At 62.7% G+C, this 23,254-nt stretch overlaps 6 protein-coding genes across 6 annotated transcripts; 3 read left to right on the forward strand and 3 right to left on the reverse strand.

The window, feature by feature from the left end:
- Positions 1-1,571: 1,571 nt before the first annotated feature.
- JCM10292_005828 (uncharacterized protein) lies at positions 1,572-4,089 on the forward strand (the record flags this gene model as incomplete). Its single annotated transcript, XM_076648434.1, has 4 exons — positions 1,572-1,886; positions 1,954-3,333; positions 3,393-3,480; positions 3,542-4,089. 4 exons carry the CDS (start codon positions 1,572-1,574, stop codon positions 4,087-4,089), a joined length of 2,331 nt encoding a protein of 776 aa, XP_076506123.1.
- Positions 4,090-4,772: 683 nt separating this feature from the next.
- On the forward strand, positions 4,773-5,872 carry JCM10292_005829 (HVSL domain-containing protein; the record flags this gene model as incomplete). Its single annotated transcript, XM_076648435.1, has 6 exons — positions 4,773-4,801; positions 4,867-4,904; positions 4,961-5,053; positions 5,114-5,399; positions 5,454-5,547; positions 5,603-5,872. 6 exons carry the CDS (start codon positions 4,773-4,775, stop codon positions 5,870-5,872), a joined length of 810 nt encoding a protein of 269 aa, XP_076506124.1.
- Positions 5,873-5,989: 117 nt separating this feature from the next.
- On the reverse strand, positions 5,990-10,118 carry DUG2 (glutamine amidotransferase subunit DUG2; the record flags this gene model as incomplete). The annotated part of the gene is made up of 15 exons (XM_076648436.1): positions 5,990-6,265; positions 6,328-6,354; positions 6,413-6,608; positions 6,668-6,736; positions 6,799-7,109; positions 7,172-7,531; positions 7,591-7,724; positions 7,895-8,111; positions 8,198-8,248; positions 8,313-8,458; positions 8,518-8,569; positions 8,638-9,045; positions 9,106-9,341; positions 9,397-9,505; positions 9,597-10,118. The coding sequence occupies 15 exons, from the start codon at positions 10,116-10,118 to the stop codon at positions 5,990-5,992; spliced, it is 3,114 nt and encodes a 1,037-aa protein (XP_076506125.1).
- Positions 10,119-12,395: 2,277 nt separating this feature from the next.
- On the reverse strand, positions 12,396-14,742 carry JCM10292_005831 (O-fucosyltransferase family protein; the record flags this gene model as incomplete). The annotated part of the gene is made up of 8 exons (XM_076648437.1): positions 12,396-12,477; positions 12,545-12,642; positions 12,715-13,516; positions 13,578-13,644; positions 13,709-13,799; positions 13,861-14,034; positions 14,099-14,624; positions 14,729-14,742. 8 exons carry the CDS (start codon positions 14,740-14,742, stop codon positions 12,396-12,398), a joined length of 1,854 nt encoding a protein of 617 aa, XP_076506126.1.
- Positions 14,743-15,381: 639 nt separating this feature from the next.
- JCM10292_005832 (uncharacterized protein) lies at positions 15,382-19,240 on the reverse strand (the record flags this gene model as incomplete). Its single annotated transcript, XM_076648438.1, has 15 exons — positions 15,382-15,426; positions 15,497-15,688; positions 15,764-15,881; positions 15,942-16,039; positions 16,107-16,165; positions 16,232-16,508; positions 16,924-17,251; positions 17,308-17,411; positions 17,473-18,027; positions 18,089-18,143; positions 18,207-18,394; positions 18,456-18,748; positions 18,809-18,870; positions 18,929-19,036; positions 19,098-19,240. 15 exons carry the CDS (start codon positions 19,238-19,240, stop codon positions 15,382-15,384), a joined length of 2,625 nt encoding a protein of 874 aa, XP_076506127.1.
- A 1,674-nt stretch (positions 19,241-20,914) lies between these two features.
- Positions 20,915-23,152, forward strand: JCM10292_005833 (uncharacterized protein; the record flags this gene model as incomplete). The annotated part of the gene is made up of 5 exons (XM_076648439.1): positions 20,915-21,277; positions 21,338-21,610; positions 21,717-22,838; positions 22,899-22,957; positions 23,026-23,152. 5 exons carry the CDS (start codon positions 20,915-20,917, stop codon positions 23,150-23,152), a joined length of 1,944 nt encoding a protein of 647 aa, XP_076506128.1.
- Positions 23,153-23,254: the final 102 nt, after the last annotated feature.

The raw sequence follows: 23,254 nt of genomic DNA on the forward strand, positions 1-23,254 counted from the left end.
ACCGAAAGATGCGAAGCGCGACCGCAGACCGCCATGCTGCTCCGCGCAACAAAGACAATGACGAGTGCATAGTGTGCTCGTGCACGGACCATGTGTGCCGCACAGTCCGCTGTCCACGGGAAAGCGGACAACGCCCGCCCTGCCTCATCCGCCATCGACCAGTCAAGCAGACGCATGGGATTCGAGCTAGACCGCGCGGGGCACTGAAGCGATGACGAGTGTCTCCGATCAGTCGGTCTGCGAAACTCGGCAACGAGGACGGGACGAGCGAGGAGACGGGCTAATGGCCGACTGAGGGAAAGAAGCGAAGAAGCTCGCTCGTCTCGCCCATGAGCCATGGCCAGTTCGGCGGCGTCTCTGCCGTCGCGTTCTGAATCGATGGCAGCATTCAGCCATATCGGGCGGCGTGGCGCGGGCCGTCGTGTGTGTGCGCCCTCCGGCCTCGCAGGTTCCTGTCTCGCGGACGTCTGCCGGCCATAGCAACGCTGCTGACATCTCGAAGAGCGCAAAACGAGCTTCTCCGCTCGCGTGCGAGAGAAGCGGAACTGTTCGTACGAGCCTCGATGCGATGTTCCACTGCCTCCACTTGCCAAATTGCAGACGGAACCGGGATCACGGAAGCCAGAGTGCGGAGCGCGGAGAACGAAGCATGTGGTCGATTGTCGCTGATGCGGGCGATGATTGCGCGCATGGCTGATCTGCTCGCGCATGGCGAGTCTGCGCGGGCTGGCGAAGGGCGAGCAGAACAAGGTCGAGGCGATGAGAGACGATGACGGCGACCCGATGCTCCTGACTTTGCTGCGGATGAGGCAGAGGTTGCAGACGCAACGAGAGCCAGAAGAAACGCGGGAAGATCGCCGTCTCCAGGAAGACCAGAGGCTCAGAGCGTGGGACGAAGGGCGCCCTGCGACCCGGCACGAGGCCGAAGCGAGCGTGAAATTCGGTGCGGAGAGTCGAGCGAACGGGCCAGGCACAGGGCGCGCGTGCTGCGAAGAGCGACGTGCAACCTGGAGAATCCGGTCCGTCTTCCTGCAGACAGCACAGACAGGAGACAGACAGCTCGGCATGCGGCTGACTTGTGTGCGCACAGCAGTGATGCGCTCGCTCGACCTGCTCTGCCTGCTTTCTGAGTGAGGCGCATGTGCGAGCTTGCCAGGGACAGCGACGGCGAGCCAGCAGCGTCAGGGCCAGGGCACACCCGCGCTGAAGATGCGGTTCCGACTTCGCCGAGCCGTACCTGGACCTGCCCAAAAGCACGCGCGGCGGCGGCCGTCGACGGCGCGGGCGAGTCTCCAGGTGTTGCGCATTTGTTCCGCCTGGCCACGCTGCGCTTGCCGCCGCTCGTCCTCCCGAGCCAAGTGCCCGTGCGCGCGACGAGAGCTGCCTCTTCTTCCGCGCGTGAACCGTTCCGCCAGAGCCAGAGTCGACCCCTTGCGCCTTCCCCGGCCGATCGCCTCGACCCGGCCTGCGCTTTTGTCGCTGTTTGCGCTCCTCCCGACGCTGCTGTGCAGCCAGACGGGTGTCTTTCTTCCGCGCGAGCGCCCTGCCCAGTCGCGACGAGCTGCGCTGCCATGGAGCAGCCGCCGCTCGCGGGCCACGCCGACCCGGCGGGCGCTGCTGAACAAGCAGCGGCAGCGGCAGCGTCAGTCCCGCATTCGCGGCCCAGTGACCCGGCTCTCGCCGACGGGATTCGCCGGGGTTCGAGCAGCTTCGGCGGGCACGATCTCGCCATGAGCAGCTACGGGTCTGACGAGGGCCGTCGCGGAAGCGCCGTATCGCTCGCGAGCGCGGAGTCGCGGCGGGGGAGTCTGGTCGGATCCGGAGTCGCAGCGGGAATGCAGGACAGCCGCTCGACCGACTCGAACGTTGTCTATGCACCCTATCCCGTGCGTATGCATCTTGGCCGCCCGTCCCCCGCGCTGGCGTCTGACGGAAGTTCGTTCGCGCATGCAGGTCGCTTCCACTTCCGCGAGCTACTCGCACCCGGCGTATGCTCAGGCGCCTCCTGCGTATGGCCGCCCGCCGCCGCCGACGTTCCAGACGCCGTACGATCACCCGGCGTACGCGCATCAGCAGGCTCCGGCAGCGATGTCTGCCGACGGCCGTCCTTCCTCTTCGGCTAGCTTTGGCATGAGCAACAATCCGTACGGCACGTACGACCCGGGCCCACCTCCGCCGCCTCCTCTTTCGCTGCAGCATCCGGCATATGCGAGTCGCGGCTCGCCGCCGACCTCGACTCTTTCGCACCCTCTTCCGCCCATGTCTCTCAACCCAATGGCAGACCCGCCTGCGCATGACCGCTTCTTGGGGCCACTCCCGCCCATATCATACGCCCAGCAGCCTCCGCCGTCGCTTCAACATCCGTCGTACGGCAGCGAGTATGCCGCGCCGCCCCCTCCCGCTCCAGCCTACCCCTATCCTCCCTCGGACCATTACCAGCAAGGCACCGCCCCGTCGTACGGCCAGGCGACGTTCGCGCATCCCGCCTACTCGCGGGCTCCCGCGCCAGCTCTCGCGATCGACACTTCGGTCGGCACGTCTTCCGGTCGGCCGTTCAGCTCGCATCGCACACCGGCGCCACAGTCCAGTTCATCTCCCTGGGCGGGACCGCCGCCTCCGACCTCCCTCTCACTCGGCGGCCTCGCACAGCGCCGCCGGTCTGCCACCGACGCGCTCAACCTCTCTGCCGGACCCTTTTCGCGCAGCCCGCTCCTCAGTTCACCGCAGCCTCCGTCTGCCGCTGCGCGCCACTTTGACGACGAGCACCGCCGTCGCGCAAGCATCGCGGTGGGCGGCTACGGCACGCACGAGCAGTACCAGGCGAGCGGGCTCGTCGGCTCTGCGAGCGTCGAGCACTCGCCCGACCAGCTGCACGCCTCGCGCATGGGCTCGAGCATGGGCATGAGCGTCGGTGCTGGCTCGAGCGGGATGCGCTCGCCGCCGCGCCCGCGCACGGCAGGCTTTGCGCCGCCGCTCCCCCCGCCGCTTGCGGGTGCCGCAGGGCGGCGCACGTCCCTCCCGCTCGGATCGATTCGCGAGCCGCCTTCTGCTGGCTCGTTCGGCTTGCATGGCAGGAGCAACAGCGGCGGGGTGGGCGGGCTCGGGGCTGTCGAGGCTGCAGAAGAGGAGGATGGAGACGAGGCGGGCGAAGGTGCGGACGACGAGACGATCGCGGCGGGAAGCCGAGCGAGCAGCCGGAGCGCAACACCGAACGCTCGTGGGGCGAGTCGAAGGTCGAGCGTCGGCGGCGGCGGAAGGGGCAAGAGGCGGAGGAGCGAGCCGATCGATGACGAGGAAGAGGGCGACGGAAAGGACCAGCCGCCCAAGCGTTTCGTGCGTCGGCCTCCTCCTCGCACCTCTCCGCTGCTCTACTGACGCGTCTGCGCTGGCAGGTCTGTCCGCATCCTAGTTGTGGTCGCGCTTTCGCTCGCAACTTCAACCTGATGAGTCACATCAAGAGCCACCAGGGCATTCGCGAGTGTGCGTTCAATCGCGTTGCGTTTACGGCTCACCATCAGCTGACGCATACTCGCCCATACAGTCAAGTGCCCAGAGTGCAACAAGCTCTTCTCTCGTAAGCACGACTGCACTCGGCACTGCATCGCGATCCACAACTACGACAAAGACGGGACCGCCCCGCCGGGCAAGCAGCCCGTCTTCGTTGCGGCGGATGTCATGCCTGTCGAGGTCATGGTCGAGCGTGCGAGGGAGCGCCAGCGCATCGCCGTTGGTGCACCGCCAACCGAGTCGTCCGGTCCTTCCCTCGACACGTCTCTTCTCAGCGGCAGTCGTCCGCTGGGACAGAAGCACTCAGGCGGAGCAGAGCCCGTCATGCTCCAGCCGCTCCCGACCAACCTCCCGCCGCTATCCACCTCGGAGCCCTCGTCAGCCTCGACCTCGTCGACTCCCTCCATCCCGACTCCTCTTGGCGATCGCGCCGCTCCCCCTCTCCCGCTGCAAGTGCCTCAGCATCCCGCCTATCCGCCGCCGCCTCCGCCCGCTCAGCCATCGTACAGCTCCGAGCCAGCGCTGCAGCCGGCCTTCGCACCACCTCCCCCGGTGCTCAAGCATCCCTACGAGGAGCGCTAGTCCGCTCGCTCGCCCTGTGCAGGCACTGTACATCCTATTCCTCGCAGACACTCCCCGCCGCAATCTTCTGCCGCCCCGTGCACAGTTTCTTCCCGCCTTTCCCCGCCATGCCCGCATAATCTGTTCCCCTCGCACGTCGTCCTCTTTCAGCAGTACATCTTTCTCATACTACACACACGCGCTTTCTACTCCCCTTTCCGCAGCACTACTGGCTCTCCCTCTATCTCGCTGTTGTGGCTGTCGATGTCTCGTTTCGAGCTCTACACACGTAGCTCTCCGACTGGGGGCGGAGGAGGAGATGGAGGACCGAGGAACGCTGGACCGTTCCTCCGAGTGGCCATCACGAGCGAGAGAGGCGGCAGTCTCAGCTGAGAGCGTGCGATGAAGAGTTCCGCTTCCGCTCCTCTACTCCACCTCCCAATCAGCGAGAGACGGCGTGCGCGTCCCCGCAGTGCGTCCTTCCATCGCGCTGGCGCTTCCCTTTCCTGCGCCCGGCTATGCGCCTTGATCGCCTCGCTGGCCTGCGCTTCTTTGCTACCGTGCACCGGCATTCTTGTCACGATCCGGGACACGCGGGGCGGGGCGAGCGTGACTGAGGAGCTACAGCGATCTCATACAAGCGATGCAGCTGTACGCTTGACCTACGAGTGGCCTGACTGACTCGTGTTTCGTTCGAATCAGCGATGGCGGCTGAACCTCCGAAAAAGAAGCGGTGAGCGGGCACTGCGCATTCCCTTGTATGAGAGTATCCTGTTTGACTTCTACCACCACTTGCAGGAAGCTCCCGCCGCTGGACGACTCCTTCGAGGCGACTCGTAAGCTGCAGATCTTGCTCTCCAGTCAATCGAAACCGACGCCAGGGATCCTGCAGCGCGTCGGTCAGACTCTCCCGAGCTTCATCAAGGGCGCAAGCGTTCGGTTCCGCATCAGCAAGGACAGTGGGCGGCGCATGTTTACCTCGAGCGTGCGGTTCCTTCCTCCTAGCCACACTCAGCTCTCGGCCTCTTACTTTTTTTTTGCGCAGTTGATCCATCATCAGCCCTGCGACGAGTCCTCAAGCAAGCTACTGCCGATGCGTCTGCTCTTGCGCCGTCCTCAGCAGCGGTACACTCGCTCCTCGAGCCCGCCAAAGGCTCTGCCGCCAATTTCCCGTCTCGCCTCGCGACTCCTGTGTCTGACGCTGGTAGCGAGCTCGCTTCAACGCCGGCGTCCTCGCTGCACGTGTCTCTGTCAAGACCGCTCATGCTGCAGACGAACCAGCGGGAAGAGCTGGGACGAGCAGTCGCGCGTTTGGCTGGCCGTATAACTGGGTGCGTCTCACAGAAAAAAAGCTCCGAATCACTGCTGACTCGAATGTGCGGCAGCTTTGCGGCGCGCTACGCTTCTTTCGGCGTGCTGGAGAATGATGATAAGACGCGGCGGTTCTTGGGTGTCGAGATCGGGCAAGGCTACGATCAAGTGCGTGCATTCAGCTCGTCCGGCAGAACCCCCGCTGACAAGTCGTCCTTCACAGCTGTATGCGCTGGTCCGCCAGTTGGACGAAGCGCTCCAACCTCAGCGACTTCCCGCCTACTACGATTCCCCTCGCTTCCATACCTCGCTCGCCTGGACCAGTGCGACGAGCGCGTCTTCATCCCCTCCCCTCCCATTCGACAATATCTCTGTCGAGGAGCTGGAGCAGCGGTTTGGCAAAAAGCTCCGCGCGGAAGGCGAAGTCTGGGTTGGCGAGCTGTGCGTCAAGATTGGCAAGGACGTGCAGCGGTACCGCTTGAGTGGATGCTAGAAGACAGCATTGCACGAGCACACGAATGATAACGGGTATACAGCGTCATGCACGGGTATGAGATGCGAGGACAGAGAGTTGCGAGAGAGAGCGAGAGAGACAGAGAGAACAGCGGAACTACTGGGCGAGTGATGCAATCTGAGTGAACCATTTGCCGACAATAGCCTTACCGTTCTCGAGATTGAGAACTCGGATGCGCTCGTCGGGCAGATGCGCCGAGTCGCTGCTCGTTCCCATCGGGAAGTGTACTGCTTCTGCGCCGAACTCCGCTTCAAGGAACGGAAGCGACGGAATTGAGCCGCCTTCGCGGATGAACAGTGGCTCAATGCCCCACTGCGACGCGATGCAAGATGACATAGCGCCCACATAGGGGCTGTCGACGTCGCCTAGCCACTGCGTAGTGATTGAGCCAGGTCAGCGAGATGGAACAGCTGTGCGCGAACGACAGAACGGACCCAGTCGGCGACATGGTTGATCTCGATCTGCGGAATCAGAGAATGAGTACTCTTCATGAACCGATGCAGAAGTGTCGCTGCGCACCGAAATCGAGTTGCTCGTCCTCAGCACAGCGAACGACTTGCGGAGATGTGCCTTAAGTTTCTCGACGATGTCCTCGAGGCTCTGATCGGGCACGATGCGGAGCGACACTGACGCGAAAGCTGAGTTCGGGATGAGCGACTTCTGCGCGCCGCCCGGGACCTCGACCTTGTGGACCGACAGAGCGGGTTGTCGCCAGCTGCAGACGAGGCGTTAAATTGCTGCACTAGAAAGCGGCAGAATAAAGATGGGACTCACCGATTGATCAGCGACTTCATAGGGTCCATCGCGGTGTCGTGCGGCGCCATCTTCTTGCAGCGGTCGATGCTGCGAAATGAGGGACGTCAGCGATAGATCCCTGAACAAGAGAGTTGTCGCTCGGAACGCACCCGTCTGTGCGCTCCACGAGTCGGTCGTACAGGCGCTGCTCGCTCGCCTCGAGCTTGCGGACGTCGTCGAGGAAGCCCGGAATGCGAACTCGGCCGTCGGCGTCGGTGAGGCTCGCCAGGACGCGGATGAGGTCGTTGAGCGGCTCAGACGTGACACCACCCCACAAGCCGGAGTGCAGGTCCGGGTTGCTTGACTCGACCTTGACTCGCGCGTGGATTACGCCGCGCAGGCCAAAGGTCAAGCAGGGAACGTCCTCGCCCAGCCAGTACGAGTTACTGACGAGAATCACGTCGATGTCGCCGATGAGGTCCTGCCAGCAAGGAGAGGTGAGTGACGGATCGGAAGGGGCGAGAAGTGTGGAAGAGAACGAACGCGGTTCTGCCGGACGGCCTGCTGGAAGCCTGCGCTTCCCGTCTCTTCCTCGCCCTCGATGACCATGACGAGATCGATCTCCATCTCCTGCTTCCTCCTCAGCTCGGCCGCCGCGGCTGCGACGGCCAGTACCGGACCCTTGTTGTCCGACACACCGCGACCGTACAGCCACCCGTCCTGCCCAGTCATCGTGAAAGGGTCGTGACTCCACAGCTCGGGCGCAGAGGCGGGCACGACGTCGTAGTGCCCGTAGTGGAGGACACGCTTGCGTCGGGGCGCCTCGAAGCGATTCGGCTTGGGCGAGGCGTTGGCGCGGAAGGTCGCGAGGACGATCGGGTTCTTGTCCGCTGCGCCCGGTAGCTGTGTCCGTCCGTGATCAGTGCGAGTGCTTCGGAGGCAGCGAGCGCGACCATGCTCACCAGAACTGTGTCAGCTCCGAGCTCGCGCAGCACCCGTTTAAGGCAGAGAGCGCCCTGCCGACAGTCCTCGCGGTGCGCTTCGTCGGCAATTGTCTTGATCGAGATGAACTTAGCAAGAGTATGGAAGAGTTCGCCTGTAGAGGTGCAAGTCAGCGAATGGGCGGGCGAGACTCGTGCTCAAAGACTTGCCTTGGAAGCCTCGGTCGGCCGGCTCGATAGGCGAAGAGTCCGAATCGTCCTCAACATCCCAGACCTGTCAGTTCAGGGTCAGCTAGTCTGTTCGCGAGCATTTCGCATAGTGGACCGACCTTCAGGCTCGCATCATTACCACCCGTCAGGAGCCACCCCTTTCCATCGTCTCCGCTGCCTTTCTTCCTCGTTTCGGACGAGAGCACGATCGAACACTTCGCCTCCCACTCATGCACGAGCTTGAAGGTCCGGAGGTCCCATCGCTGGAGCGTGCCGTTCGCCGAGCCGGAGTAGAGCGAGGAAGAGAGGACGGAGAGAGTGAGGATGTCATGCTGTGCGTACGGGCACGACGTTCATTCAGCATGACGCCACACTTAATAATTCGCCAAATAAGGCATAGAGCAGACATGGCGCGCACCTCATGGGGTCGCAAGACTCGAACGCAAGTCAGCGTGTCCAGGTCCCACACCTGCGAGTCGAGGAAGCGAGTCAGCCCCGTGCGCACTCTAGCTGCTTGACAGGCCTAGACAGACCTTGATGACACCACCTTGATGGCCAGCGAAGAGCGTATTGTCACGCGAAGCAAGCGCGAGGACAGCATCGCACTCGCTCGAGAGAGTTGCGATGGGAAGGAGGTCAGAAGCAGTGGGTCGCCACAGCTTCACGAGCTCGTCTCCAGCTGTAGAGATGGAGAGATCAGACCGAAGGAGCAAGTTTCGCGTTCTAATGGGCACGTACAGCCGGACACGAGGACGGTTCGATCCTTGCTCTTGCCCGGAAGCAGACAGTACTGCGCAAGAGCCATACTAGGGTCAGTCTCGTCGCAATTCCGGCCGTTTATACATCGCCTTGACGTACGACGTAGCCAAAGTGCGCAAACGGCACGATGCACTCAGCCTGAAACTGCAGCTCGATCGCCTCTCCGCCTTCGAGCTTCGGGCTGTCACGCGACGAAGAAGCTGCACCCTTGCCTTCGTCCGGGGTTCCCGGGTACGACGTCGACGCCCTGGCGCCGAGGGTAATGAGACTGCCCGTGCTAGCCGAGTGCAGGCCGCCGATCCCGCCCGCGCTCGCGCCAACGACGCGCGCGCGGTTCTTGTCCGCCTGGCTGAGCGAGTCGAAGAACTTGTTTGGCGCTTTGAAGATCGGTGGCGAGTGCGGGGAGCCTGTGCTGAAATAGCCCGAGGTCGATGTGTGCGAGGCAGCGAGGAGGGGAGAGGGAGGAGGTTGACTCGAGTGGACGTGAGCGGGAGGAAGATCGATCCACTGCGATCGGTGCAAGATGAGCGTCCGAGAAAGCAGCGAGCGGGCTCAGCGGCCACGCACCTGAATGCTCGTGTCTTGACAGCCTGCGTACAACCTCCCAGTAGACCCTTTCGTCCCCGAGCCTCCCGCCAAGTTAAGACCCGTCCCGCGACGATGCCCAGCGTGGTCGTCTTCCTCGAGCAGCTCCGTCGGAATCCAGGCGAGCGATAGGATGTCGCCGATGTTGTCGTGCGGCGGGTGCAGGAGGTAGAGAAGCGAGAGTGTCGGGGTGTGCCAGACCCGCACCGTGCCGTCACCTGTCGTCCCGAGGTGAGCAGAGCGTCTCGAGCGAGCAAAGCGAGTCACGCTCACCGGAAGCGCTGATGAGCCAGTCGCGTGCCGGGACAAGCTGAAGCGCGAGAATCGCTCCGTCATGCCCCGTTAGGCGAGCGCACGGCGAAAGGGTTGCAAGGTCCCAGACCTGTTGACAAGAGCGTCAGCATTCGGTAACAGGGCTTTCCGGCGAGATTTTGCTTCGTAAAGTTGGGAAGGACGAGCGGAACGAAACGCACGTGAATGCTGCCGCCCTGGCTTCCGCCGTAGACCCTCCCGCCGTGCATGAGCGCGTCTCCTGCAGCACCTCTGCCCTTGTAGTCCCTCGCCCGCTGGTCCCGCGGGCAGCCCTCGCTCGAGTGTTGCTCCTCGACGGCGATGCAGAGGATGCTCTCGTCGTCGCTCGCGCTCAGCGTCGACAAGAGTGTCGGCAGGCGGACATCTGCAGCAGCAGGATCGCACTGGCCATCCATCGGGAGCGCTGCAGGCGAATGCATCGCTCCACCTTCTCGTCCTTCGTCGGAAGCGAGAGCGGTCGGCGGCGTCGGCAGCTTGCTGATGGCCGGGTGAAAGTCGAGCGGCCTCGACGCAGACAGCGCGGACCAGCCTGGCGTGCCCCACGCTGCCTGCGTTCGCGGCGAGAAGTCGAGCCGAGGCGGTGCAGCTTCGACGTGATCGGCGGGTGCAGCGGGCACGGGGACAGCGGCTGGGAGGTTGGCAGTGCGCTGCACGTGCTCTGCGCTTGCTTCTGGCGCGCTCATCGCGACTTGTGCCGCCCGCTCGTCCTCCCGCTCGCGGCGCCTTCTCATCAGCTCCGCGTCGCGTTCTTGCCGCTCTTTCTTTTCCCGTGCGCCCACTTGCTTTCCGTCCATTCCGATTCTACTGCTGTCGACCCTGTTGAGATCTCCTTGGCCGTACGACGGCTTCGAGCGATCGCGTCTCCTTTCTGTCGCTCGAGTTTCGCTCTTTCTTTTCGATCCAGGGGATCAACCTTGACGCCCTCGCTGTGCCTTCTGACGCCTGTGCATTCTCGGCAAAGCGGGGATCCGCCTGCTCCGCATCGCTCATCGCGACATCGCATGTCGAGTGCACCGCCCCGAGTCTCCTGACCGATGCAAACGGATCTTCCAGCTGGTTCTGACGCCAGCTCGGACGGCGGCTTATCGACGGCTGGTCTTTACTTCTGCTCTTCTCCCACCCATCGTGCCTGCTCTCGCCGTCCTCACTGATGTCGCGAACGCCTTCGCTGCGCAGCGGCTCTTCGCACGGCGACCTGCCGCCGCACGTCCCCATCAATGGGCTCGCACGCAGCGTCTCGCTGCAGCTGGACAAGGATCTGGATCCACAAGCGGCGCGGAAGACAGGTACGGCATCGTGGCGAGCTTTGTGCTTCCGTCTCGCCTTGCTCTGACACTGAACTCCCGCAGTCAACCAGCGTGAACTGCTCGCCAATACTATAGCAATCCTGTCAGGTGCTTACAAAACAGTGCGTGCAGTGAAGGCAAGGCTGCAGAAAGATTTGACCGGCAAACACCGGACGGAGTTGGAAGAACAGTTGCGAGACGCTGTGAGTCTTCACTCCATCCTGAGGATCCCTCACGTCGCGCTGGAACACTACACATGGCTAACGACCATACTTTCGCCTACAGAAACGACTACTGAATCGTGCTGAGCGTTATCAGCAACTCAAGATCGACCTGCGAAACGTCGAGAATGAGAGTGAGTGCGCTGCGGCTATTAGCTCTTGCCCCCTTGCTGAGCTTTGCCATTCAGTCAAGGAAGGTGCGTCCCGACCTTCACGGCCTGATCCGCTTGCTCACTGAACTCTTGTCAGTGAACGAGCGGCTCCATCAAAAAATACCGCTTCGCCTTCTCGAAGCCTGTGAGCACGTGGAATCCTGCCGCAAGCACATGGAGTCCTGCCGCAAGCAAGGTGAGCTTCCTTTCGCTCACAGCGTACGCAGTCGATGCTGATCACTGCACTCACAGTTCTGCAGCAGCCGCCTTCCAGCAACGAAGCGACAGACCTACAAAACCAAATCGCCGATGCCCGTGCAGAGGCGGCTTTTCGGACAGCGGAGAATGAAGCCAAGAAGATATTGAAGCAGCTGCCCCCAGACCGACCGCTGTGGGGCTTCTGGCTGCTCGCGAGAGACGGGCGCGAAAAGCTAGTGCGTATTTCATGGTCGCTCAATGGGAACCGTCCCTCATTTGCCCGTCTCCAGGTGAAAAAAGCGGAGCGGATCAGATCAGAGCTTGCGGTGCTCGAAAGGCCCGCCGAGCACGTCGAAGAGGCAAATCCGTACGAACTCGGCTTGATCCCGTCAACCGACCTCGAGGAGGAGACGAAGTCGTCGAGACTCCGCCGCACTTTCCAGAGCAGCAGCAACGCCTTGCGCCGTCTCAGCTTGAGCAGCGGGAGGCGTCCGCCTTTGGCGACTCCATCGCATCAGGCGGAACTCGGCCATCTCCCGTTCATTCCTGTTCCGCGAGATTCCCATCGGATTGCGTGGCCCGCTGCCTACTAGTCGCTCTGTGTTCCGCTGTGCATGTTCCCTAAACTTAGACCATAGATGTAATTTCCTTCCGCCCCTGCGACCTTCTTCTCTTCCACCCGGCATAGAATATCGCGCCGTGCCGAACCTAGAGCATTCGCATCTTCCTCGTGCGATTCTCGAAGATATTGAGCTGCACGCGTCTCGAGCTAAGTCGGCTGCAAGAGAGGAAAGCAGATCGACCTGAGCGACAAGAGCGGGAGAAGTAGACTGCAAGTCTGTCGCGTCAACGTGTGTCTCAACACAGCACACCATCGCATTGCCTCACGCACAGCCAAAAATCAGGAAGAAACCAGCAGGGCATTGGGAAAAGCGGGAGCAAGGAGAAGCGTAACTCGTGACCGCCAAGTGATAGCGGCAACTCGAGCGGCGAGGCGTCCCTAGTTCGCAAGCGGCTGGCGCATGCATCGTCGAAGCAGGCATCAAACAGCAGGAGCTCGATGAGAAGCGACATTGGCAATTGCAAGATCTCCTGCAACTGCTTCAGCCGACGATGGTGGAATATCCGCCTTGCCAGAGCTCGACTCGTCTTGCGGCAAGATAGCTGAACGTTGACATCCTCGTGCTGTTCGGGCGCGGCGAAGCGTAAGCTGGATGCACAGCGGATTCCGGAAAACCGCAGACAGGCGCACCCGACAAACCCGGCGGCCCTCGACAGGACAGCGGAGTCCATGATTCCGGGGTACCAGCGACCATATCGGGACGAAGTGGCAAACTCGATGTGATCCAGCTGTGAGACAGATCCGTTGGCGTCAGTCGGGCAGCACTGTAAAGCCCGCGGAGAGGAGGGAGGGAGACGCACGTAGATCCACCCCATCCGCGCCAGCTTGTTGATGAAAGCCGGGTCGTCCGAATCGGTCGCAAAGACAACGGGCAGGTCGGCTTTGGGCCCACCTCGGCGCTTCTTGAGCGCATCCTGCACCTGCTTGACGCCGGCGGCGTACATGTCTGCGACTTCCTGCGACGCCTTGGACGCGCGACCCATCGTCACAAAGTCGCCCTGACGCAGGTGCACACCGATGTACGCGCGACGACGCGAGCCCAGGAGTGCCGAGAGGAACTCGTCGACAATGTGGTTGACGTGGTCGTTGAAGCGGAGGTGTGCCCCGACGCGGTTCCACACCGGCCCGTCCGGTCGCAGCTCCTCGATCGTGTACGAGGTGTCGAGCTGGCCCTCGACAAACTTGACGGTCGGGACGTAAAAGAGGTTCTCGAAGCACATGAGCTGCTGGTCGGGGAAAGCCGGTGCGTTGTCGACGCCGCCGTAGAAGCGGTCCGCCGTCTCGCGCAGCCACGGCGTGTTGTCCTGCGACGCCAGGACCTCGATGCCCGGGAATGTGATGGACGTCTCGATCGACGACGGGACCTGGAGCTGGCCCGGGAACGGCCAGAAGCTCGTCTTGATGTTGTAGCGCTCGAGCGGCCGCTCGTCCCTCCAGCCCCAGCACGACAGCGACTCGGCCTGCGTCCCCGTGATGTCAGGGATCTTGACGTCTCGCCACTGCACCATGGAGACGTTGGCGTAGTACGCGAACGATTTTAGGTCGAAGAAGTCTGAGAGCGGAACGTCGCCGCCCTCCGAGTGCGTCGCTTTCAGCTCGGGGCTGCGCAGAGGCAAAAGGATCAGGAACACGCCGACGCAGGAGGGTAGGTGGCAGGACGCACAGGATCGCAGCACGGTCCAGCCGTTGCGCAACGTGCACGAGCTTGAAGAGCTCGAGCAACTGATTGGCTGCGAGTCCGCGCTGCAATGTCAGCACAGCGACGCGGGAAAAGCGAGAGCGAGGATGACGCACTCAAGCCGCCGTACGGAAAGCTCGTCACGTAGCCGGTTCCCTCCTTCAGGTTCGCTCGGAATGAGTGCAGGGGGATGTTGCTCCGCAGCGGCTGCGCATGGCTCAAGCTTAAGTCAGCGATGAGAGTAGAGCAGACGAGGGGGCAAACCCACGTTCTTCGGCCCGAGTCCGCGAATCTTCGCCTTCTCGACAAAGCCTGGCCGGCCATTGTTCGACCCGCCACGCGAGAGCAGCACGACGAGGAACGTCACAGCGAGCGCTGCGAAAGCGATGCGCTCGTATGTGCGACGGTTTCGTCGCACCGCCGGCGGGTAGAATTGGTCGAACTGGGAGGACGGAGAAGGAGATTAGCTCGCAACAGAGCGGACGCCGGAACCCGTCGCAACGCACAAAGGCACCAACCCCGCCACTGGATCGCCTGCTCTTGCTCACGTCATCGTCGTCGCCTACCGTAAGCTTGAGCCCTTCCGCATAGTCGTCCATGTCGAGCTCGACATACTTGTCGTCTCCGGCCTTTGCAGCGCGCATCGGCCCGACCGCCTCGTATTTCCCTCGCGCGTCGCCGTTCCCACGCCCCGCAAAGGACGAGAAGAGGCCGAGCGGGAGGAAAGTCGACCCGCTGCGGTCAGAGCGGGACCAGTCGACCGTCGGCTGGTGCCCGTGGTTCGCGGCATTGCTCGTCCGCCGCGGCAGCGGCTTCTGCGGGAGCTTCGTGCCCGTCGCGCTCAGACTCGCGCCCTTCTCGTGCCGGCCTTCGACAGGTGGAGGCGGAAGCGGCGCATCGAGCTGTTCGCGGTCGAACTGCGAGACGAGCGGCGTCTGCGGGATGGCGGGCGTCCCGCGCGAGAAGGTACCGACTGTCGGAGAGCCGACGACGGCGTCCTCGTCACGATCGAGAGATTGAGCTGGGATGGACCTGCATGCACGCAAGTGGGGAGGCGGGACGGGAGCACACGACCGTCGTCAATTGTGCACTGCGAGGTCTGCCAACTTGGCAGGGCCCGAGAATGAAGGACGCACGGTCGGCGGGACATGGTCGCAGCTCGTCAGAGGCGTGCGGGAGTCGGGAAGAAGCGAGGTCGGGTCGGCGAGTCGAGATGGAGGGGAAGACACTGCAGCGCGCGCAGCTCGTGTGCCCTGCTGCAGACCTGTGTGTTGACGCAAGCAATGCAGAGAAGCGCAGGCAAGCACGGCAGGCTCGAGCAAGCACGGAGCAACGAGCGAACAAAGCGATGTCGTCGCTCTCACGCTCGAGGCTGGCTGGAACACTCGCAGACAAGGCTGAGACAGTTCTGAAACCCTCGACTGGCCAATCGGAAGCGAGAAGTGCGGAAGGCGGGCGAGCGAAACGGGAAGGTGCGCAAGGGCGAGATGGCGGGTTCGAGGCTCTCGACCTCGCGCAACGGTCGCAGCGAGAGGAGCTGCGCAAGGTGTTGCAGTGTATTATGCTCAGACAAGAGCGATTAGCTCGAGTGGTCTATTTAAGGATCTAGAGGAGGAGTCGCTGTAGTTCGAAACAGTGTCTGTGCGTGCGAGCTGCGAAGATCTATGTGCGGGAGAAGAGGGATACAAAGGGTATGGGCTTGGCGATAAATAGACACAAATGGCGGTGGAAAGAGGAGCGGCAGCGAGGTATGCGAGACGCGGTCGAGACGCGGAACGGAGTAACGAGGTCAGGACGGAACGATGTCCCACAGCTGCCGTTGCCGGCGCTTGTCCTGCGCGAGAAAGAGTCCTGTCAGCACACTCTTACGATCGCGACAAGACGTCGAGGGAAGCGGAACGCACCCGTTCCTCCCGTCCTTTCCACCCTTTCCTCCCGTCGTCCTCGAAAGCACATTCTGCCCACGTCAACCTCGGTCGCCCGCCTGCCTGCACCGGTTGTGCGAGCTCGACGCAGAGCTGCTCGCGCACGCTCTGGAGGAGGCAGCCGTGCGCCGAGTCTTCGTGCGTATCGCACACTTCGCAGGTGAGGCGGAACTGCGAGTTGGCAAGCTTCACTGATCAGCCTCCGCACCGCTTCTTCCTGCGAACAACTGGAGAAGCGCGACGTACAAGATGCTGCGACGAGCAGGCCGGGGCGTGACCGTCAACATCGAAAGCTCGTTGCGCGTCGGGAGCGAAGGGGTTCGCGGAAGCAGAAGTCGAGTGGTCGCAGGTGGACGATGCGGATCTGCAGGCACCAGCTGATTAGTGATTCGTTTCCGAGCACGTCGCCCGCAGCGTGACGCACACTATGCTGTAGACGCCCGGTTTTGCCGTGTTTTCGACGAACCACTCGTGCTCGAGAACGTACTCGTCGGCTGGTGATCGGCTTTTGGGTACCTGGGTCTGCGATATAGCAATCAGATCAGCGCCTGGGGTCTGCGAACGAAAGAAAAGAAGCCGCGCTGCGCACCGCCTTGACCCCGTCTTGCGCAGCAGAAGCTCCCGCAACGGCCTTCCACAGGATGTCATCTGCACATGACGGCTCGTCAGCTTATGTACCATCAGCAGGAGAGATTTTGCAGGGAGAGAACGCACGCTGCCCCGCCTTACGAACCTCCTGCACGAGACCGCTCAGGACAGGCCTGCAAGCAGTTTCCCGCCCCTTGCCCTTGCCCAGTCCAGCCGAAAGCGCCGCTCCTTGAGCTGCTTGCGTCCCCAGCGCAAGTACGTAGATGCAGAGGACGAGTACACTCAGCCGTGGCGACGTGGACGGAGATGCCGATGACGGGGAAGGCGAGCGCGGTGGCATGGCTTCTTGGCGGACAGCAGGCGCGATGAGGGCGATGAGATGCTCGGCGTCGATCCAAGCACTCTGTGACTGGCGCCGTACAAGCCCCGCGTCGAATGAAGGTGAGGTGCGTCCGTTCGGCCGTGCGGAGGCGGTGCTGTTTGCTCACGCGAGCGAGAGGGAGCGACGGCCGGCTCAGGCGGGGGCTGCGTGTGCTCGGGCAGTGCACAGCGTCGGTGCAGCCGTCGGCGAGCGCTCACAGGCAGAAAGGAGGCCCGTGCAGGCGCGAGCGAGGACAGAGTGTGTCGCCGAGCGCAGTTCGCTCCGCTCGGCCCGCGCGCGTCCGGCGCCCCTCGCTCTGCCCAACTTGGGGTCGCCCGCAGCGCGAGACAACCCTCTTTCTCGCACGAGAGCAGGCTGTTACAGGGACCCTAGTATCCACATGGCAAGCAGTACAACCCTGGAAAGAATCCCTCTAGGCTAGTTCTTCCCGCCGCACCACCTCCTGCTCGACAAACACGCCCGTGCCGCGTCGGAATGACAGCTCGGCCGCAACGAGCGTCTGGGTGCTCGAGCGCCGCCGAATCCAGCAGTGCCGAGGGCTGATCATGCGCAGGAAAGCGACGACTGGCGCGTCGGGCGAAGAGGGTGCGTCGGAAGCGCCCTTGTTCGCCACGAAAGAGTCCCCATTCGGAACGGCAAGGTCGCAAGATGGTCGACGTGACGCAGGGCTGTTGCTGACGAGCATACTGAGGAGAAGGATGGTCGGAGCGATGGAGTAGATGGTCGAGTAAATCCAGGGCGGGAGGAAGAAGGCGCATTCGATCCTGCCAACACACGATTAATCAGCGGGCGGCAACATCGCATGCTCAGCACGACGCACTCTGTGAAGTTGAGCTCCGGGTAGGGCACCGGGATAATGGCAATGCAGTTCCAGATGTTCTCGATCACGACGCAAGTCCCCATGAGGAGGACTACGCCCGTACACTGCGAGAGGCGAGCTGTCAGCGCACGCGTACGGATCGATCTGCAGACGAAACCCACGCACCACGGCCAAATCTCGATTTGCGCGCCTCAGCTCTCCCAGTGCGTCCTCATTTCCGTCCTGCACCGTTCCGACAAGCTCCCATTCTTGCAGCCCCTCGCCAACCTCCTTCCGCGCCTCGGCGTTGCCCACTCCAAGCCCAACACCGCGCACGCCGCGTACGCTGTCGGCGCTCTCGCGCCGCCACGACGCGAGCGGGATCGTCGCCGCCCCCTTGGCGAGACTCCCGAGCGCCGAAAAGGAGCTGTAGCGCCGCGGGCCGGTCGGGCGTGCTTCGTCCTTCGCCTTCTCTTGTGCTGGCAAAGCTGGCGGCGAGAGCGAGTCAGGCGTGTGCGCGCCCGAGTTGCCGAGCGCGAGCACGAATTCGGGCACGGACGAAAGCCCAACCGTCTGCGTCGGGCTGATGGGGACGTCGTCTGCGCCTTGCAGCGGGGAGCCAAGCGACTCGAGCTGGGCCAGGAAGTATGGCGACGGGAGCGCGAGCGACTGGCGCGCCGTGCGAGACTGTATCTGCCGTCGAAGGAGGAGGTGCAGGAGGAGCGTGGCGAGGGTGATGACCTGCGGGACGTCGGAAGTGGGTGAGACGCACAATTAATCTGTACAATGCAAGCAGACTGACGACGACGAGAACGAAAGGCGCGATGATGAGGGCGTAGACGACGCCTTGCTGGTACCTGCGCGATACGTCTTGAGCTTAGTGGCGTTACAGCGACTAGACGAGTTGCGAGCGCACGTACCTGCAATTCTTCACAGTCTCGCGCGAGAGCGCGTCGAAAAGTTGCTGCAGGTCGAGCAGCTGTGAGAGGCTGACAGGCGTTGCAACCTCGTCGACCCAAGCGGCTCGCTGCGTGAGGAGGAATGCCTCGAGCTTTTCGATTTTACTGTAGAGTACCGTCCACGATACGGTGAAGAGGACGTCCGGGATCTGCAAGAAGAGCCGAGTCAGAAGGCTCGGAAAAGAGAAAGCGGGAGTGGGTGGATCGCACCACCAAAAGGAGGGTCAGAACAACCAGCCCGGTCCAGAAGATCGAGTTGACGACCACAGGGGTCGGTAGGCGAGACATGCGGGACAGAGGCCGCAGGACGGAAGACCGTCGGACCGAGAATTGCTGCAGCGCCGAGGTGCGGTGGCAGACGACCACGCAGGCCTGTGATGCGGCCGCCGCAACGGTGTAGCCGTGTAGGAGGAGCGGGATCCAAGCGTATGTGCGGAAGGCATTGATCGGATAGAGGGAAGGCGAGGGATGGGAGGCTAGCGTAAAGAGGTTGTGTTGAAGGACTGCCAGATCCGAAGCGTCAGCTTGCGCGAAGATGCCTGCGTGACAGGCGAGTGACTCACTTGTGTAGACGAGCATGAAGATGCAGCCGATGGCGCCGCCAAAGGGGACAAAGAAGGAGAGACTGCGGACAGAGATGGCTCAACGAGGCGCAAGGATGCTCGCAACTTGCCAGCACTCACTTGAGCTGGAGGTAGCCATCGATCTTGCGCGCCACCCACAGCTTCCGGCCCTGCGTTCGATGCTGCTGAAGCAGTGCAAGGCCGTAAGCGATTGAGATGAGAACGCCGCTGCCGGAAGTTGAGCGAGGTGAGCGCGCGGGACCCTCGCAAGACGACGGGAGTAGCGCACAAGGAGCACACGGCCATCAAGGCGTATGCGCGTATGGAGAAAGTGTGTGGGTCTGGCACGGCCGGATAGAGCTGCGCCTCGAGTGCGGCGAGGTAGACTTCCCAGGGGTTCGCGCCTCGGGGGACAGTGGGGAGAGCCGCCATGGCAGGCGGTGCCCAGTTCGAGCCAGCACAGCCAGCAAGCGCAGACGGAGCAGCAGAGGCGCGAGCAGTTGAGAGGCAGAGCGAGACGAGGCGGGAAGCTGGGGGAGAGGAAAGGTGAGCAGCGGAGAAGCGTGGCCGGCTCGGGAAGAGAACGCTCGTGCGCAGATCCGATCAGGGCAGCCGGTCAAGCCGAGCTTCGGAGAGCGATCGCGTCGGCGATCGGCTTCCTCTTTGAGCCGCAGCGCTCGCATTTTCGAGTCTGGCTGCTCCCGCCCTCCCTCTCTTTCTTCCGGACGCTCTGCTTGCCCCGACTGTGCTCCTCGGCGGGTGCATCGGCTGTCCGACCACGTGCGAGTCTCCTTGTCTCCGCCGCGTATCCGCTCCCCTCGCTCTATGTACCTTGTCGCTGTGGCCCGCATGTTGTGCTGCTTGTATTCGAGCGGAGCGCATTCTCGAAATCCTCGTCGTGAACCTTCATGCCGTACCTAGCCGTCCAAGGAGGCTGCTTGCAAACGCTGTTCCAGACTTGCCAAGATGGCCTTTGCATCAGCGTCCGGCTGCATCTGCGATCCGCCCAGCCTCGCCTTTGGTCCCGATCTGCGACCGCGCATGCAGGCACGAGGTATTGCTGCCGGCTGTCGATCAGCGCACGCGCTGATGCGCCGAATGTGGGTAGAAGCCGAGCGCGTTTCCGTGCTTCTCTCGCTCAGACGGTCTCTCCGCTTCCGCTTGCTGCGATCGGGTTTCCCGTCCTGCAGAGAATGAGTCGAGCTCTACTTAACGGTTGTGAGCAAGCACAAAGCGAAGCACGGCGCGGGATGCGAGGCCTGCGCTTCAGCGAAACCAGCTCACAGATTCAACTTGCTTTGTCAAGCTTCCGTGTGAGACTCTGCTTCTAGGCTCTCGTTCGCTACTTTTAATGCGCTCAGCCGCGGACGTGTACGGCAGCGCTTATGCTCTTTCTCACATGCTGTTCACTTGCTAAGTGTTTGGATGAAACCCAATCCGTCGCGTTTCTCTTCCAACAAATCCGTGCCGCGCCCGCTTGTCATGCTCGACGCAGAACTGATTGACTAGGAAGTGGAAAGCAGGGGCCGGTCGATTCTCTGTGGGCCTGGTTGATTGGTGAGGCACCTGCTTTGACAATACGGTGCGAAACTTGCTGAGAAGAAACGGCGACGAGACCTTGGATGTAGCTCGCGTGCTTCGCGCTTCACCCTCTTGTCTCTCGTCAGTCGCTCCGCTGGTCACCGCATCCGGTAGCGCGGCTTGCAAAGCGTCCGCGCACCCGTTTCGAGCCCTTTCGCGTCGCACCCGGGCCGACTCGCCGCCGCAAGCGCTTCATGTTCCGCCAGAAAGCCTCATGGCTCAATGAGTATGCAAGACTGACCTTTTCGTGGCGCGAGGCGCGCCTCGGGAAGCGGTCGAGGGCTGGCACGTGCATCCGCGTCGTCGTTCCGCTCCGATCTCCGCTTCCGTCCCTACCTTCCTCGCGCATCCAGCTTTCTGAAGTTGTGTGTAAGATGTAACTGTGCTACTGCTTATTTCTGGGCTGCTTGCACTCGCTACGAGGCGACGCATGCGTCTCATGGCTTCGCTCGTCTCCGCTTCATCGCTTCCGCTCTCTCCGTTGCGCTGCCCGCATGCGATGGTGCGCGTGCTTCACAGGAGCGCATGGAAACCCGCTTACCAGCTCCCGTGTGCCCGCAGATCCTTGCTCCGCTGCCCGCTGGGGCACCCACCCTCCTCCCCGCCGGCTTCTCCGTCCTCCTCGCTGCGCACCACTTTGTCCTCGCGCAGATCGCGCGACACCCGACGCCCTGGCTCCTCACGCTCGCACTCGCCGCCGTCGCGGCTCGGACGGCGCTCGCGAGCGTGTTCTGCCGCTTCGCACCCGCGCCGCGACCCGACGAGGCGGTGTCGCGAGCAGAGCGGCGGCGCCGACAGTGGCAGATCGCCGCTTGCGAGGCTGCGGGCACCGTGCTGCTTGTATTCGCGGCAAGGAGTAATCCTGTCTGGGTCTGGGCGGGTACCGACGTGCGTTCTCTTCTTCTGCCCGCGCTCATTCGCATGCTGACTGGATCTTCCGGGCACCAGCTGCTAGTGCCGCTTCTCGCCTTCGTCTTTGACCCCTCTGCCGCTGTCGCCAACCGTCCCAGCATGCTCCGCGTCACGCTCGTCAGCAGTGCCGCCAGCTTCGTCGCCGTCTGGATCTGGCGCACCGAGTACCCCATCGTCGAAGGCATTGTGATCGCGCTGCTTGCCGCTGCAGTGCAAGCCGCTCGATACACCCTTTTGCTTAGAGAAGCCGAGAGTAAGGCGGAGACGGATTGGGCTTCGTTGGCTCGGTCGCAGCGGGACACGGGAATCGTGAGTCGTCCATTTCACATCTAGCTTGCTTTATGAGCTCGCCCCCAGCGCGACAATGGCTCTGTGCCGTGTTGAATACGCACCAGACTGACTCTTGCCGCTCCAGCTGACCAGTATCCTCCTCCTCGGTTTTAACCTCGTCCTGTACCTCCTCGGCTGGCACTACACGGTCAAGCTGTACAGTCAGCAGCGACTTCAGGGCTGGCAGGCTGCTTGGCCCGTACTCAACTTCGCAATTGCGACCGTTTTCCCTTTCCTCTTCCACCTTCGCGCGTTCGACTTCCGCGCTGCGACCTTCGCGTACTCAGCCGCCAACGCTTTCAATCTCGTCTTCCTCGCCATGAGCGATGCCGCGACGGAGAACTCGCGCATCTTCCGCTTCGTCATCTTCCTCGCCTTCGCGATTTGCGCCGTCTTCCAGTACGTCCCCGACACGAGCGTCGATCGCGTGGACGCTTTCGAGCAAGCTCTCCAGCTCGGGGCAAAACCGACGGCTGCAGCTCGCCGCCGGCAGGCCGACGGCCCTCGCCGGCTTTGCGCCATGCTCGCCGTCCTTCCGTACCTCGCCTGGATTGCCGCACTCGCCGCGCGCACCGGCACGGTCGACATTGTCGTGGCGCACTTTAACAAGCCGCTTGACGGGCTCGCCGAGTCCATCCTTCACGCCATCGACTCTGGCTTCGTCCGCTCGTCCCGCTCGCGCATCATCATCTACGAGAAGGGCGAGTACACCGACGAGCAGCTCTGGGGCGCGCTCCGCGGCATCGCGCGCAAGGGACACGACGAGATCATTCACTTGCCCAACTGGGGGCGCGAAGGCGGGACGTACCTCGAGCACATCGTCGCGCACTATAACGCCTCGCTCCCCTCATCGTCACCATCACACTCGCCCGCCGCTCGTCCGCTCGCCGACCACACCTTCTTTCTCCAAGCGCACTTCGCGTGGAATTGGATCGCCGACCCGCGCCTGCGCCGCACCGTCTCGCGCAAGAGCGGCTTTGTCTCGTTCGGGCCGTACCTCACCAACCTCTGCGGGCTCGACAGCGAGGTCGACGCCTTCTTCCAGGGTGAGCGCGAGATTTTCGAGGCCGTCAAGGACCGCAAGTGCGTCGCTGAGAACGAGGGCGACCGCGTGCTGTCGACATGGGCGGGCCAGTTTGTCGCGAGCCGCAAGACGCTCCTCAAGAACGACTTTGCGCTGTACGACCGACTGAGGCGCATGATCGAGGTGCGCGCAGTCCTGTACTCGTGTATGATGCCCGTGACTTACGCGCGCGTGCTTCCGTAGGCACCGGATGATGACCCAATTCACCGCGACTACAACCCGACCGGCCCTTCAACGCAGTCGTGCGTCCCGGTTTCCCACCGCTTCTGTCTCGCGTACTCGAGACTAACGCTTTCTTTCTCTCGCACAGCAACCCAGGATTCGGGCATGCCCTCGAGCGGAGCTGGCCGCTCCTCCTGCGATGCGATGACCCGAAGATTGCCAGGGAGTGTGCCGACGTCTCGTGGGATCCCAAAAAGTGTCAGTGTTACGACTGAGCACTTGCTGTATGATCGTCTTGGGCTGCTGCACGCATTTAGACCGCACTTTGACGGGAAAACATGGCTGCCCCGAAGCCATCGCTGCTATCGCTTCATGCT

Source organism: Rhodotorula paludigena, assembly GCF_050403205.1.
Source record: "Rhodotorula paludigena JCM10292 DNA, Rt_paludigena_JCM10292v1_ctg15, whole genome shotgun sequence".
Taxonomy (NCBI): domain Eukaryota; kingdom Fungi; phylum Basidiomycota; class Microbotryomycetes; order Sporidiobolales; family Sporidiobolaceae; genus Rhodotorula; species Rhodotorula paludigena.